The sequence below is a fragment of the Rhinolophus hipposideros genome, assembly GCF_964194185.1.
Source record: "Rhinolophus hipposideros genome assembly, chromosome: 5".
Taxonomy (NCBI): Eukaryota; Metazoa; Chordata; class Mammalia; order Chiroptera; family Rhinolophidae; genus Rhinolophus; species Rhinolophus hipposideros.
In genome coordinates, this window is record NC_138051.1 from 54886946 (window position 1) to 54904581 (window position 17636).

At 41.0% G+C, this 17636-nt stretch overlaps 1 protein-coding gene across 7 annotated transcripts in view; it reads left to right on the plus strand.

Moving 5' to 3' along the window:
* TLN2 (talin 2) overlaps nt 1-17636 on the plus strand; it is a 410032-nt gene that overhangs the window by 294273 nt on the left and 98123 nt on the right. For all 7 annotated transcript variants that reach the window (XM_081049585.1, XM_081049591.1, XM_081049589.1 and 4 more), the window contains 5 exons: nt 234-336; nt 9807-10015; nt 10699-10818; nt 11647-11844; nt 12952-13091. In XM_081049585.1, the coding sequence (XP_080905711.1) occupies nt 234-336; nt 9807-10015; nt 10699-10818; nt 11647-11844; nt 12952-13091 (770 nt within the window). The remainder of the gene's footprint in view (nt 1-233; nt 337-9806; nt 10016-10698; nt 10819-11646; nt 11845-12951; nt 13092-17636) is intronic.

Here is a 17636-nt window from a genome sequence, read left to right on the forward strand (position 1 = left end):
ATTTCTCATAGCTTGCAGTTGGAGGAGGGGAGCAGAGAGCAGAGGTTGAACCTAGATCTGTGTATTCTAAAGCTCAGGCTTTGTCCCCTCAGCTCACTTCTTCTTAGCGCTATTGGAGTAGTAGGTAGGAAGGAGCTAAGGCCCAAAGTTCAATCTGTTTTATTTTTTATGCTAAGACTCCAGTGGATGTTTCTTTTCCTCTAAGCTCTCTTCTCCCTTGAATATTCTTACAGCTGGAAAAATGTGCTCAGGACCTGGGAAGTACGTCTAAAGCAGTGGGCTCCTCCATGGCACAGCTTCTCACCTGTGCTGCTCAAGGCAATGAGCACTACACAGGTGAGACTCACACCCTTCATGATGTCACGTGTCCAGGTGCAGACCGGTGGGGTGGCAGTGGGGGTCTGCTGATTTGACAATGAACCTGGTGTTTTTTTCCCCCAGCAGTTCAACATATAATTTTCAAGCACTTTCCACATGCTTGTTACTGGGCTTGATGTTAAGCACACAAAGACCTAATAAAATATTCCCCCAAACTATTTATGGGTCACCCCTAGAAGACTATATGCGAACAGTAACTGTAGCCTTCTGAGACGACCTTTGTATGACTCTTGAGATCCCACTCAAGTACCGGGGGGACAAAAAGGCCAAAAAGAATAAGAGAAAAGATGACAACAAATAAGATATCAATAAAATTTTTGAAGATGGAAGGACACAAATGAGTGGTAACTGACAGAGCCAAATAAATAAAAACTTAAAGGTCTACAGGGATAGGTAGGGTTTGAGTACTGGAGACGTCAGGTTCCCCTGAGCAGGAGCACACTATAAGAAGCAGATTGTATAATTATCAATTCTAGGAAAAACACCAGGTTATGTATGGAAGGAAATGTTATCATAGGAGGAAGTACACATACCGTGTTTTCCCGAAAATAAGACCTAGCTGGACAACCAGCTCTAATGCATCTTTTGGAGCAAAAATTAATATAAGGCCCAGTCTTATTTTACTATAAGACCCGGTATAATATAATATAATATAATATAATATAATATAATATAATATAATATAATATAATATAATATAATTAATATAATATAATATAATATAAAATACACAGTAATATGAGACAGGATCTTATATAAATTTTTGCTCCAAAAGATGCATTAGAGCTGATTGTTCGGCTAGGTCATATTTTCGGGGAAACGCTGTAGTAGGACATCTATAGCTCTCTAAAATAGAAAATTCAAGACGTTTAAGGATAAATAATCCCATTACTTGAAAATATGAAATTATTCAGAAGAAAGCATAAAGAACTGAGTGACTCTAGGAGTCAGGAGGGAAAGAGTGAGTGAGTATAGGATTGTTGATTTTGCTATACAGTGGTACTGCTTGACTTTTCTTTTTGACATATATGTTACTGTTGAAGTGTAATATACATACAGAAGAGAGCATAAGTCCTAAATGTATAGCTTCATGAATGCACCAAAAAAACCACCACCGAGATCAAGTAATAGAACATTTTCGGTACCCCAGTGGAATTGCTGGGTCATAGGCTGTGCAGCTACTCAGCTATACTAATGAAAGTTCTAGTTCTACATTCTTGCTACCACTTTGTATTTTCTATGTTAGCCATTGCGTTGAGTGTGCTGTAGTATCACAGGATGGTTTGAATTTGCATTTCCCTGGTGGACAGTGCAATTAAGGACCTTTTCATATTTATTGGCTATTTGGATATCTTCTTTTGTGAAGTACCTGTTCAGGTCTTTGTCTTGTCCATTTTTGAAAATTTGAGTTTGCTGTCTTTTTCTTATTTATTTGTAGGAATTCTTTATCACTTATATGCCTTTCTTGTATCTTGTGGCTTACTATTTTACTCTCTTAAGTGTGTTTCTTGATGAACAAAATTGTATGTTAGTATAATCCAATTCTTTTTCTTTATGGTTAGTACGTTTCTTGTCCTATTTAAAAATTTGCCTCTCCAAGATCATGAAAATATTCTCCTCTGTTACATTCTAGAAGCTTTGTTGTTTTATTTTTCATATTCAGAACTACAGTCCACTTGGAACTGAGTTTTCTCTATGTGCAAATAGAGTCCTACTTTAGTTTTTCCACGTGGATATGCATTTGACCCAGCACCACTTTTTGAAACGACCATTCTTTTCCCAAGCCTTTAGTGCCACTCATCATAAATGAACATATATGTGTAAGTTGGTTTATGACCTTTAGATTCTTTTCCATTGCTTTAATTGCCTGTTCTTACTCAGTACCACACTTTCCTAATTACTGCAGTTTTATACTAAGTGTTAATATATGATTATGTCAATCCTCAGCACTGTTGTTTTTCCGCAAATTAGTGTTGACTATTCTTGACCCTTCACAGTTCCACATAAATTCTAGAATCAGCCTGTCAATTTCTACCCCCCCACACACAAAAAGTACTCTGTTGTTTTTTCTTTAATTGGGTTACATGAATCAATTTGGGGATAATTGACATCATTACATTATTGACTTTTTATCACAGTCTTCTAATCTATGAATATGTTATATCTCTCCATTTATTTAGATTTTCCTTTGTCTCAATACTATTGTATAGTTGTCTATGAAGAAGCTTTTGTTTTCATTATATGCATGGTAAATTTGTTCCCATTCTTTTACTTTCAACTTTTCTGTATGCTTATATTTAATGTGTATCCTGTGAGTATAATATAGTTGTTTTTTCTTTTTTTGTGGAGGGAGGAGTTATATGTTGATGTGACAATCCTTTTCTTTCAATTGGAGTATTTGGTCTATATACATATAATATAATTACTGGTATTTTGGGGTTTGTATCTATCATCTTACTATTTCTTTTCTATATGGCCTACCTGTTCTAGGTTCCTTTTTCTCTCCTTTCTTGCCTTCTTTCAGATTTATATGTATTTGTTAAATTCTATTTCTCTCCCTTTGATTAGCTTGTTAGTTGTACATTCATTGCCTATTCTCTTACAATGTTTTAAGTCTAATATAAATTAGTGTATTTACCTCTTCCTGGACAGTGCAAGAATCTTTGGGCACTTGAGCTTCATTTCCCTTTCTTCCAACTCATTCATTGTCGCGTGTTTTAATTCTACATATATTTTAATCTCTTCAGCGTAGCCTCATTGTTGCCTCATACAGTCAGTATTGATTGAATCACCTCCATGTTTTCCCTTCCGTTGCTCTTCATTCCTTTTTGCATCTCCATGTGCTCCCATCTGACTTATTTCCTTTCTGCATGAAGACTTCCCTTTATTATTTCCTTTAGTGGGAGTCTCCTATGACCAATTCCTTCAGTTTTTGTTTGTCTAAAAATACCTTTGTTTAGCCTTTATTTTTGGTGGATAATTTCACTTATTATAAAATTTTAGGTTGGCAGTTATTTTCTTCCAGCATTTGAAGATGTTATTCCATTGTCTTCTGGCTTCCTTTATTTCTGTTGTGAAGTCAGCTGTCAGTTTACTCTTCTAAAGGTAATGTGGTTTTATTTTTCCCCTCTACTTGCTTTTTGAATTTTCTCAGCCTTTCATTTTCAAGAAATGTATCTAGAGGATTTTCTTGCATATTTATTCTGCTTTGGGTTGTAGTACCCCTTAAAAATGGGATTTGTTGTCTTACATCAATTTTGGAAAACTCCCAACTGTTGTATCTTTAAATATTGCTCTGCCCTATTTTTTCTCTCTTCCTCTTTGTAGACTCCAGTTACCCCATACATTAGCCATTTCCACTGTTTTGTGTTTCTATGTTCTTTCCTATTATTGCCATAATTCTTTTCTCCATGCTTTATTCTCAGTTTTTTCTTTTGATCTGTCTTCAACTTACAATTCCTCTTTAGTTGTGTCTATTCTGTTTTCAACCCCTTTTATCATTTGTAATTCTAAATGTCATATTTTTCAGTTTTATAAAAGCCATTTTATTTTCTTATAGTTTCCATTTCTCTGCTGAAATTCTCTATCTTACCTAATTTCTTTAATGTATGTATCACAGTTATTTAATTTCCAGGTCAAATAATTATAATATCAGAATCACCTATGGTCCTGTTTGTATTGTCGTTTTCTTTCTCCTCATGGTTTTCAGCCATTAGTTTTATCTCTTGGTGTTTGTAATTTTTATTTTTTCATTTAATGCTAATCATTGGTATTTACATTGCAGAGTTCATTTGAGCCTCCAGATGTGTTTCCTTCCCTACAGGGGATTATTCTTTGCTTCCCACAGCTGGTTAAGATGGGGGCAGAATACCATAATGTGAGCAAGGACTGAATTGATTGGAAATTGTGCAGTCTATTCCATTTTACCTTTTAGGGTATAATCCTTTGTGCATCCCATCCAGACAACTGTGATGTTTACCATTCTCTTTCTTGGGCTCAGAACTATGCTATTTATTTATTTATTTATTTATTTATTTATTTATTATTGGGGAATATTGGGGAACAGTGTGTTTTTCCAGGATGTCAAGTAGTTGTTTTTTTCAGTCTAGTTGTGGGGGGCACAGCTCTGCTCCAAGTCAAGTTATTGTTTTCAATCTAGTTGTGGAGGACGCAGTTCACTGGCCCATGTGGGAATCAAACTGGCAAACTTGTTAAGAGCTCACACTCTAACCAACAGAACCATCCAGCCACCCCCTATGCTTTTTTCTTTTACCTTCCGAGACCTGTGCGATTTCAGGAAGCTATGCTCAGCCTTCAAGGTTCTGGGCAACAGTTTACATATTAAATGCCTTGAAGGTAAAAGAAGCATTGTACTCATTTCTTTGTGCTTTCTTCACCCATCAAGATAAGGTATCTCTCCAAGGCCTTCAAACGGATGTTTTATATGTTTTTTCCAGTGTTTCTAGTTGTTTTCCTGAGGGAGGGTTCATCTGCAATAAGTTATTCTGCCATTACTACCTGGAAAATCCTCTTTGATATTTTTAAAAACTATATAATTGTCACTTTGAAAATACAAGCACAAAAAGAGTTATGGCCCAGTATAATTTAGTACCTGCAATAATAAGAATGTACAATTCTGTCCTAATGGGAGGGCAGGGAAATTTTCAGAGTGGAATTGACACCTGATCAGGGTTTTAAGGATTGTTTAGGACTCATTTAGCGTGCAAGGAGAAGGAAAGTATATATAAATTCTTAAAAGCATAGGGCATTTGAGAGGTTTAAGTTTCAAGAATTTCTAAACATTCCTGAAATCTTGCCAGATTTTGTGTAGATGATGAAATGCATCTTTAATGGAGGGAAGACTGCATTACAAGTTACATCATCCAAACTGTCTAGTTGGTGTCTGAAAAACAGCCTAGAAGTAGCACCATTTCATTTTCATTGTGGCAGGCATTGAGTAGATGATTATAGCAGTGGGAACAGAATATATGAAGTCTCAAAGGTGAGAGAAAAGAAGGCTGACCAAATGAACTGAGAAAGGTTCAAGCAAAAGGCAAGGAGGTGAGGAATGAAAAAATAAGGCTAGAAAGGTAGGCTGGGGTCAGATCCTAAAGGGCCTCGTAGGCCAATGTAAGTAATTTGAAATGTAACCTATGAATGTTGAAAATATTGAGGAGTTCTCATCTATGGGTACAGTTTGAGGTCACCTTTGATATAGATTGACCATCCTCTCATGTGCAGATAAATTGGAGAGAGACAAAGTAGAAGCCAGAGAGAACAGTAAGAAGGTTGTTGCATTCATGCATATGAGATGGTAGTGAAGACGAAAGGATGGATTAAATAGACACCTGACAGTTGGTGACTGGTTAGAAATGACAGGGATGGGAATAAGGAAAGTAACATGGACAGCTCTGAGCATTTGACCTGATAGCTGAATGAAGAGTTGTATGAATCCCTGGGATGGAGATACAGGACCATTGACAGGTATGTTGGATGCCAGGTTCAACTTTAAATACACCCAGTTTGAAGTGTCTACAGCACATCCAAGCAGAAGTGCCCGTTAGGCAGCTAGACATTTGCCACTGGAACTCAGCAGAGAAGTCTGGGCTGAAGGCAAAGATTTTTTAATGTTTCATAAAATGATAATGATAGAAACCATGGAGATAGATACATTTGCCTTGGCAGAGTGGTAGAATGAGAAAAAGTTTATCAGATGTAACCCCGAGGAACTCAAATATATTTAAGAAGGCTGAGCAATGGAAATCTTTGAAAGAAATGAGAATATGCAGCCTTGGAGAGAGCAAGGAAACTAGGAGAGAGGGATGTCTCTAGCGCCAGAGAGGTAGTTGCTGCCCAGAAAGTCACTGAAGAGGGACTTAAGGAGCATCCATTGCTCTAGGAAAAACAAGATCACTGCTCTCCCTGCTGAAGGCAATTTCAGGAAAGTTGAAGAATCAGTGGGAAGCGAGGAGAAGAGAGCACGAGTGTGGACAGCTATCCCGCGGGTCTCAGGTCCCTTGTCCATGATCAAGGTGTGTGGGATAGTCAGAAGTTACACATTAGCTGCCACTGGGCTGGGTTCTAATGCAGATGTGCTTTTGTTTTGGCCAGTGCAGCATTCAAAGTACATTTCTGCTGTGCTGAATATAGTTACATAGACAGAATCCTTTCCAAATCCTTTGGGACAGATTGAAAATCAGTCATACCTGGTTTGGACCTGTGAGTTTGGTATGTTGTCTAATGCTATCTACATACAATCTACATGAATTCTGATCAAGAATAACTACCAATACAAAGAATTCTATATTTCATATCACTGATGTGTCTTCTTAAGACTCTCCTACTGGATATAACTTAAGATCCAGAAGGCAGGATACTGGGAAAGTGATCTGTGTCTTCAAAGGATTGTGGTTATTGAAAGAGTGGTGGGCCTGAGTATTTCCCACTGGCAGTTCTGGCACCATAATGCGCACTTGACTATGGAAGCAGTTTCATTTGGAGGGTGGTGTGTGCTTGGAGATCTGACCCTGATGGTTCTCATCGTCACCATTTAGAACGCTGCTGTGAGTTCAGCCATGTACAGCCTTAGATATCCATTAGGCTCCAGCCTTTGGTGGCCTTGTTCCATCCTTTTGATCATGTGGCTTCCTCTTTCTGGGAAACCTGATCCCTCCAAAGAGGACCCTTGATGTGCCCTGAGATTTCAGAGTGAGTCCTCAGCAGAAAACACATGGATACACATGGATGAATAAGCCTTAGCTTTTGGAACTCAGTTCTTCTGGTTTTGCCTTTTTTTTTAAATTGTCTGAGTCTACAAACAGTTTCAGAAAATGACTTTTACATAAACATGACTTATTCCATAAGACAAATGTTTTATTCCTCCAGTCATATGCAACTGAAATAGAAATAGATTTAAAAGTTCCTATGATAGGAAGGTAAGAGGAGAGGTCTAAAAATCAAAGCCTAGAATTTCCAACGGTCAGAGCTGTATCTCAGCCTCTCCAAAAGCCTGTGGGAAACAGGTCCAGAGGAAAAAGGCAACAGTCTAGGCCACACAGCTAATTAGCAGCAAAGCCAGAGCTAAATGAGGTCTTAACCACATCTGGTGCTTTTCTGAGCAAGGCCGTCCTTCCCGCACTATGCTAGAAGCTTAAACATAAAAGGGAATGACCGTTCTACTCAACTTGTTTCTCTCCTTTACCTTAGCTTTATTTATCTTTGTGTTTTCTCTTCTGGCTTCCATCTAAACAACAAAAAAACAAGCAAACAACAAAAAATCACTTTGTTTGAAATTCTTCGATTCCACATGCTACATTCAGAAGTGCCATGTGAGAAACAGTAGTTTGGCTATTTTGTGATTTGCCTTGATTAGATTGTAGAGTTATGTCCCGGCTCTGTGGCTTACTAAATGTTTACAGATTAGCAAGTGTGTGATGCTGCAAAGTTGTCTTGTTTTTGGATCTGGGCCCTTTGCACTCTTGACTGTATTACGGCACCTTGTCCTCAATAAGGAGAGGGCCAGCAACTGCATCTGTGCCCACGCAGCTAGAGCAGTGGCAGGTGAGGGCCACACTCAGTGGCCCCCAGAGACTGTCAGGCTGAGACCTTTCGGAAATAGTCACCTCAAAGCTTAGTGAGAGCGAGAAATTGATTTGTGTATTTTTCATGTGCATGTTACATGTTCTAACAAGATCCCTCATACTGTGTTTCCCCGAAAATCAGACCTAGCCATACCATCAGCTCTAATGCGTCTTTTAGAGCAAAAATTAACATAAGACCCGGTCTTATTTTAATATAAGATCGGGTCTTACATAATGTAATATAAGACCGGTGTAATATAATATAATACCGGGTCTAATTTTAATTTTTGCTCCAGAAGACACATTAGAGCTGATGGTACGGCTAGGTCTTGTTTTCAGGGGAACATGGTAGTTCTCTATCCCAAAGAGCACTGTGCAGAGTCTGATCCAGAAGTTAAGATACTGCAGAGCTAGCTCTAGTGCTGCCCCTAAACATGTGTCCGTGGACAAGCACGTGGCCTCCTTGGTGAAACGGTTCGATGCGATGAGCTTTAAGGTCAGCTATTCTGCAGTGCTCAGATTCCTTTGTTAGGTGCTCTGGCATTTCCAGCCTTCATCCTCTTCTTGGGTGTGCCAAATACTAAGTGCCGTGCAGGAAGACTCATGTTCATTCTACAGGAGGTGGCACTATAGTTTTTAAGGACCAGTTCATATTTGTACTTTATCACCAAATCCCATCATCTTTAGAAGTGACTTTAAAGATGAACAGGCACTTTGCAAAAGAGGACATCACAATGGCCATTAAGTGTGTGAAAAAATGCTCAACGTCATTATCTATGAGGGATATAAAACTTTCACCTCAGTGAGATGAACCTGCACCCTACCAGAATGGGTAAAATGAAAAAGCGGACAATAGCAAGTTTTGGCAACTGGAGCAACTGGAAATCGCATACATTGCTGGTGGAGTGCATGGTGGTAAAAACATTCTGCAAAAAGCTATGTAGTGCCCACTAAAGCTAAATATGCACTTACTCTATAACCCAGCAATTGAACTCTATGTTTATATTAAAAGAAATGATTCCATTTGTCAACCTAAATGCAGCTACAAGAACTTTCTTGATAGCCCAAACAGGAAAGAATTCAAATGTCCATTAACAGAAGAATGGATAAACAAATGTTGATGTCTTCATGTAATGGAATACTGCACAGCAAGAAAAAGGAATGAACTGTTATGGGTAACAATATAGGTGAATCTCACAGCATAGTGGTCGGAGAAAGAAACCAGACACAAAAGAATCCATACTGTGTGGTTCCATCAACATGGAGTTTAAGAAAAGGTAAAATAGTCAAAGGTAATCGAAGCTAGAACAGTGATGTCTTCTGGTTGAGAGGATATTGACTGGGAAAGACCACAGATGATGGAGGTGGTTTCTGTCTCCATCTGGATGGTAGATATGTGGAGCTATACCTATGCAGAAATTCACTGAGCGGCACGCTTAGACTTGTTCACTTATCCTGTGCAAGTTTGTGCCAGGTAAAAACAATTGAGATGAAAAGTGAGTTTGAATGATTCATCTGTGTACTTTATCCCACGTATTTGGTCTTTTAGGTTTAGGGACAAGTGGGGCACCAGAGGGAGTAAGGGGAACCAGAGAGAGATTGTTTTTAGCATGGCATTTGTGACAACATCTCTCTTACATCGGCCCAGAGACAGTGGTATGGGGGAATTCTTTGAGAAGCACAGGAATTCAAATTTTTTAATAAGTCATTTTTATAATAATTCAAATTTTGTAAGTGTGCCAGTCACTATCAGAGGGTTCTCTTCTTTCTAGGAGGCTCTGGTCTAGAGGCTTACTCCCAAATATGACTTTAGATGGAATCTAATAGCCTGGTGGCTTTTATCCCCAGGGGTGGCTGCTAGAGAGACAGCCCAAGCTCTGAAGACCCTGGCCCAGGCTGCCCGCGGAGTGGCTGCATCTACGAGTGACCCCACGGCTGCACATGCCATGTTAGATTCTGCTCGAGACGTGATGGAGGGCTCAGCCATGCTCATCCAAGAAGCCAAGCAGGCCCTGATTGCACCTGGAGATGCAGAAAGTCAGCAGAGACTCGCCCAGGTGAGGCCCGGAATTCTCAGTTGTGATTATCTGTAAAGGAAGCTGGGAAGGAGATGGTTAAGGTTAAAGGAAGGATAGCCCACTTCCTAAGACCTGACCCTTTAACTGAAAATACCAAAGAGTGTAAACAGGGTGTTTGCTTAAAAGGCATTCTCACACGTGCTTAAAAGGCATCCGTGGACATCTCCGGAAGGGCTCAGAGTGAGGTTTGAGGATGATGTCCCAGACAGTTGCTGAGCAGAAATCAACCACAGGCGCAGCTAATTGTGATCCAAAAAACTCAAGGCCTGTATCCACCTCGATGACCTCTGCAGGGTTCTCAAGAAGGGAGCTATTTCTATTTCTCTTGGTATTAGATATGTTTGTTTTAGAACCTGACATAATATTGGCGAGTTCTGTGTTTGAATCACAGAGTCATGCTTAGCCTCGCTTTGGGGAGCAGGTAGGTTGTACTGTGTCACTCTGTCAGACCCTTTGCCAAGACAGGATGTTAACCCCCGTGAGAGGTCCAGAGGAGATGATTTAATAGTAAACAGTGTCAGGTAGATGGGGGTGGAGATTTTCCCAATCTTTTTCAACTCTGCATACTGTCACTACTCACTCCCAACACATGTGCAAAAATGTTTGCATGGAAAGCTGCTTTCTTGTGGACTTAATGGAGCTTTTTCCCCCCATGTATTCAGGTGGCCAAAGCGGTCTCACACTCCTTGAATAACTGCGTGAATTGCCTCCCCGGGCAGAAGGATGTGGACGTGGCATTGAAGAGCATTGGGGAGTCCAGCAAGAAGCTGCTTGTGGACTCGGTGAGAGGTTTGGGATTCGGAAGGGGACTTGGGAAACTGAGCTCCTCTCAGGTGTGAGTGGAGTCTTCTCCCCTCCATGGGGATCTCTGAGCACCTAACCTTTCCTTTAGGAGTCCTGTTTTTCCTGCCAATCTGCCTCTTCTTTGTTTGGCTTTCTAGTCAGTAAAGCTCCTGAGCCCTCTTCGGGGGGCTTGTGGCTTTTTATCTTGTTTCTTTCCTGTCTGGTGCCTGGCACATACCAGATATGTAAGCAATGTATGTGGTGTGACTAATATAGTCTCGTTTAACTGTCTGCAACTTTTCATAAGCAGTTCTGGTAGTGACACGTCTGTCCTATAGAAAAATTATATTATTAGCAAAGACCACTAATAAAAATTGAGGCATTAGTTTGGAAGAATAGAATTTGAAGTTTAATAGCACCTGCCATTTAGTTCCAAAGCGAAAATTTTGAGAGTTTTTGTTTAAAAGCAACTACATAGAGTTGTGGTTCAGAGAGTCAGATTAGATCCTGGAGTCAGATTGCCCAGGTATGAATCCTGGCTCTGCCACTTACGAGCCCATAGCCCCCGAGGATAGCCATCCTTACCATTTTTAGATCCGCTGTATCTAAAACTAAATAGGTGTTCAGTAAATTGAAGTGCATGAATTGAATGAATGAGTATACATATTATGTTGAAGGTCAAACTTAACATGAGCTCAAGCCACACAGAGCCTTTTAATCTGGACTCAGAGATTCATCCGTGGAGAGTCTGCTCTCCACAATTCCTTTCTCTATCCCTGCCATGCAAAGTGAAACTTACCATAGGGTATGCTTTCTGTTCCTCATAGTTACCTCCAAGCACAAAGCCATTCCAGGAAGCGCAGAGTGAACTGAATCAAGCAGCAGCTGACCTGAACCAGTCTGCTGGGGAAGTGGTCCATGCCACCCGCGGCCAAAGCGGAGAGCTGGCTGCAGCCTCTGGCAAGTTCAGCGATGATTTCGATGAATTCCTCGATGCTGGCATTGAGATGGCGGGCCAAGCGCAGGTGGGTGTGGAGGTAGCTGTTTGGATTGACCATCACCTCTCTCCTCGGATGGACTGTCCACTCTTGAGGCCCATTAGGCAAATAGGAGCAGGGAACCTGTAAACAGGCTGCCCCGTTTCATTCTCTTTGCCGCTTAGGAAGCTCCATGACTTCACAGGACTGGCGTTCCAAAAGATGGTATCAACTTATGTGTGGAGTACTTCTTGGAGATGAAGGATAACTTTTCCCATGATCCTCCAGCAGAATCCATCATTTCACTTACATTTTTTTGGAGGGAGGGTAGTAAGAGGAGGAAAAATGTTTAGCTGAGATTAGGGCAGCACTGCATCCTGTACTTCAAATATGGTATAATATAACAAAAAAAATCATATTTTTGATATTCAGCGGATCCATCTAAAGGGACTGTGTCAAATACTGAATGTCAAAGGATTAAAAATTACCTCCTTCAGACGAACAGATAAACCCCTTGTGTAAAACAAGGGAGCATGACCAGTCTGGTGTCAGCTTGCAGCGCTGTTTTTTCCTGACCTCCTGTGAACTCCCCGAGGAGACCTGGGCTGTTTCTTACTCTGTTATCTACAAAGGGTTGTTTCTCAATGGCAAGCCAGGTGAGAAATGTGTCCTCTCCCGAGTCAGGAACTTCTGGGATGCAGTCAGCTCTGAATATGGAGACAGTGCTGGTCCTTTGTGCCAGGCTGAGATGTTCGAGCTCCTTGACAACTCCAGCATTGTTGAGCAGGACACTGAGATGGTGGCTGGTCTGTGTATTGTGCGCGCGTGCGTGCATTCTCTCTCTCTCTGTCACTCTCTTTCTTCCTCCCTCCGCCTCCTTTTAATGCCTCCACTTGTAAGATAGCACAGCTTTTGGCTGACCCACTTGGGGATGGATTTCTGTCCTGTTTTGTGACTCTTGGTCTGGGTATCTGTTTGGGGAAGGGTAGACACTGGTCAGTGTCTCAACAAATGAGGCATCTGCAAACTAATTGGGCTTAATGCAGTCTATAGAGATTACTTGCTTCCATTGCAAGATGCTACTCCTAGCTCTCTGAACGCTTCCTTGGAGAAATGGAGCACCCCTAATTCCTCTGGCTCCTTTTCACCTTCTAGACCAAAGAAGACCAGATCCAGGTGATAGGGAACCTCAAGAATATCTCTATGGCATCCAGCAAGCTGTTGTTAGCTGCCAAGTCTCTCTCTGTAGATCCAGGAGCCCCCAACGCGAAAAATCTCCTCGCTGCCGCTGCAAGGTAAGAGTAGAACAAAATGGGCTTTCATGGGTTGATAACAGTGTCAGTGTTTGAAAGATAGGCCTGGCCTTCTGCTTCTTGTGCTGAGCAAAGAATTGGTGCTGTCCTTTCATTGTCAGAGACACTGATGTTTTATGAAACAGGTTCATTTTCATGTGCTTTCCCCACTGAAGATGTCTGTCTTCTCCTCTAGCCTTTTCAGTCGGACTTGCTTAGACTAAGCCCCGCCCCCCCGCAGTGATTTGTAAATATTATGGATTAAATGTAGTTTTTAAAGTAGTGTTCTATCTCTCAGATTATGAAAGTAAAATATGCTCATTGGAAAGGAAATCAGAAAATACTGAAAAGTATAAAACAGAAACTGATACTCAGTTAGCCGTTCAGCATTTCTTGAGCACTTATGCCCTGCCTGATGGCAGTGTTACTTAGATGGCTTTAAACCTGTTCAATTTGTCCCATGTAGAAGGGTTCTGGTTTAGGATGAAGGGGGTGGCAGGGGACGTAAATCGTTTTTGGAAATATATTCAAACATGAATCTGAGTTTTGGATGCTGTCGTGGTTCTTCTTTCCTGCTGTTTTCACCCAAGGAAGTGGGTAATACAATACGATTTTTGCTCCAGGGCCACTGGGGCAATTTAGGGCAATAACTAGTGACTGAATGCTGGTAACATGGAGAAACTGTAGTGACAGCCCAGGAAAATCTTATATTAACAATTTCACATTCATTTTCCTGACCTGAATGGATAGGGCATTTTATGTTTCTGTGGTGGTACAGGCATGTTTTCTTGGCGTTACTTGACATCCCTTTATATGTAGGAAAGCTGACAGTAGTGAAAGATTAAATGTAGGGCAAATAGGATACAGAGCATAATTGGAAACTTTTCAAAGGTGCAGATTAGTGATGTGTAAAAAGCACAGCTTAAAATTTACAATTGTTTTTAAGCTTGGTTTTGTTTGTTTACTTATTTGTTTTTTCTCCTGAGAGCTCGACGGCTGTTCCTATTCTAGTCCAGGCGTTAAAACTTGACTAACTAGGCTACACTGGTCACGTCATCCAAACCATCTAAACTTTTCCATCTGCAAAATGGGGGTGTGTACTACTCATCCTGAAGTTCGTCACCGTTCTCAATACATAAGATGTCATGGTACTAATGATTAAAACCTGTCTTTGGTTCCCTTTTGGCTTGTTCTGTTATTTTGGAGGGGATGGATTACACAGATCAGGGCAATTCCTCTAAAAACCCTTGGGTTTCTTCATTTATTCCCAAATATATACTTTAGCTTTAAACAATAGCCAGAGCCACTGGGAGCTTGGAAAAATATGCTCACATCTCCCCACTTCCATCTTAAGCTTTGTTTTGTGATTGTTCCAGTAAGCAAGTGCCCTCCCGGGTGGGAGTGGACTGGGGGCTGGGGTGACATGTGTGGTGTGGAGCACCTGTTTCTGATACAAACCCTGTCTTGATTGCCTTTTTTTCCTACAAAGAACCTTGGGATAAGGCAACCGACGTTTCCAGGTATCTGAACTCAGATGTTTTTCATTAGCTTCAATTTTTTTGCATCATTTCAGAATTATAATTTCCAACTTAGATTGTGTTATTCACTGTCTTAAATTGTGGGAAGAAGGGGAGAGTATTAATTGGCGTTTTGAAAGCCAGAGAAGGAAGGAAACAGAGACCTGGAAGGAATGTTGCTGGTGTCATGGCTCTGAGGGTATCTGAAGGCCCCCTGGTGGTGACAGTTAAGAAAGGACCTAGAGACTTAGGTGAAAAACCTGTCTTTGCCTCTGTCCTGGCTTTCAGCAGTTGACAGGAGTTCCTAGCCTGATGGCTTATAGCCAAGTAAACACTTAAAAATCATCACGTGAAATGATTTTATCGGGATGAAACTGTTGCAAGAAGATGCTGGCACATTCCTCCTGGCTTCTTGGCACATGCTGACAAGCAAGCTGTACTCCCTGGTGTGGTTTCCCAACAAAGCTCCCAGTAGTTCCGGTGAGTCAGGCAGCTTCCTCTTGAGAGGTAAAGCTCGGGGTGCATTTATTCTCTTGTTATTTCATTTGTTCCTTACATATATTTTTATCACATGTCAGACATGGGATAAGGTCAATCGATGCTGGGTGCTGGGCACACACTGAATAAGACAGAGAGGGCACTGGTGGAGTTTGGGCAGGTGGCACACAAAGAGAGCATAAGACACCTGGGCCTCACAACAGCCCTGCACCCGAGTGCCCTTGGCGTTAAGCAGCAGGGATCTGATGGTCATTGACCTCCTTTTCAGTCCCACAGCCCTCACCATTCTTGAGACAGCCAATCCCTGCCTTCATATGGATGTCCCCAAAGACCCCAGGGGTGCCACTGTGGGGAACCCAGACCTGGATCAGCTTGGCCCTGCCCTGCTCCTGTGTCAGCAGACTCGAGTCCCTTGTTCTTGGTGGGCTCCGTGATCCTTCCTCTTTGGGCAAAAAGTGTGCCTCTGAAACAGCAGTACACAGAGTGTGTCTTTTTCCTCTGCTCTTCATTCTGCCTCTGAGCCCAGGTACATTTGAGGAAGCCGGTCCCTTGGTGTCTGATGCCTAGCGGGGAGGAAGTCATTTTCTGTTGAGTATCTGGCTTGTTCACCTTCTTCCTGTGCAATAGGTGGGCTCTGGCTCTTTTCTGATGAATTGGATGGAGCTGGAGACCCTTTGTCAACCATTTATCAGCATTTTCCCTGCCCAGGGCTGCTCTGAGGCTCCCAGGCCTCAGCCAAGGAAATGAAAAACCAGTTTGCCGTTGCAAGAAAGAGGGCATATCCTTCCTCGGAGCACTTCCCCTGAGCAGCTGTTCACACCACAGTCACCCGGGCCAGGACTCCTGAGTCAAAAACACTTCACACATATAGATGTCAGCATCCAACCCATCCCAGGCTGTGTTTTCTTTAAGCTGCTTTCTGGTCCCCAGAGGGCACTCCCTAGGGACCTTGCAGGTGGCTTCTCTTCCCTGTCTCCCATCTGGTTTACGGTGCCTATTGGGCAGCCTTTCTCCTGTCTCAGAGACTGTGAAAAAGGAGGACCCAGCAAGCAGCACTTGAAGCTATAAAATAGAAAAATGTAAACTGGACCTTCTGTCTGTTGATCTCCTCTAGAATGTTCTCTTCCCTTTATCCAAATCAGAGTCTCGTTCAGGCATGACTCTAGTCCACGTTGAGCGCTCCTTTCCGTGCAGAACCCATGCCCACTGTCAAGGCCTTAATGGAATGTTCTTCCATGCTCCCTATGAGTCCGACATGCATTTGGCCTCTCATAGAGGTTCAGGATCCATTGCACCCTCTCTGTGTCATACCCCCATCACTGCTTGGTTTGGCTCACCTTCTTTGTGTCTTTTCTGTTCATTGTCTTGCTTCTCCAACTGGACTGCAAGCACCTTGCTGTCCTAGAGAGACTTAAATAGTATTTTTTATAATCCCCAAGTCTATGCATAGCAGGACCCAGGAAATACTACAGATGGATTGTATTTTGCTGTTTACTCCCTCCCTAAGTACCTCCTCCTTTGAGGAAGGGAAATGTCTGATACTGCTATTTTCCCTCCAAGCTCCATATTAGATAATTTGTGCTTAATACATAATCCAAAGCACAAATTGGTTGATTTTTTTTTTCCTCTCACCCCTGGCTCAGTTTCATGTCTAGTTAAAATTTCTCACTAGAGCTCCCAAACTTCAGTTCAATCAATTTAGTATCTCTAAACACAAAACGATTTGTAGGTTAGAAAGCCTTTTTAAACTTCTGAGGTTGGAGATCCCAACTCTTTAGAAACTGAAACTGGTTAGATATGCTTAAATAAAGAATAAAATCCAAGAAAATGTTATCTCTAGATGGTGGAATTATGGTCACTTAACTTTTTTAAGTTTATAAAATAAACTTATAGAGCTTTGATCATTTTAAAAATTGTGGGAAAAGAAATACTGTTCAGGGCCAATTTGGATTGATAAAGAAGAGAGGCAGAATGCTACTAATTTTGGTCATTTTTAAAAATCATAATATAAGTTGATTAATTCATAATTTTCATCAGATGTATGAAAATCTTTTTCTTAAATATGAAATCACTGTTAACATTTTTATATATTTATTTTCACAGTTGTGGGCTCATACTGTTTATACTGTTTTGTAAATTTTACTTAATTGTGTGTCATAAATATTCTTTTATGATGTTAGGAATATGCTATGCATTATGGCTTTTAATGGCTGCCCAGAATTCTGTTGTGGACTGTACGTTTATTTAGTCAACCCTTTATCATTGCCTATTTGGATTGCCTCCAAACCATTGCTCTTGTAAATAACTGCTGTAGTTTGAAACATAAAAATATTATTTTTCATTGTCAAATCTATATAAACATTTGCCTCTGGGCCACTTAGTTTATTACTTGGCTAGGTAATCCAGACTCTAAAAATGAATCACGGGAATAAATGATACTTAAATAATGCTTCTTAGTCATGGATCACTATTAGCCAAGTGACTCATTCAGACATGCAGTGCTTGTGTTGGCACTTTCATGGATTATCTAACT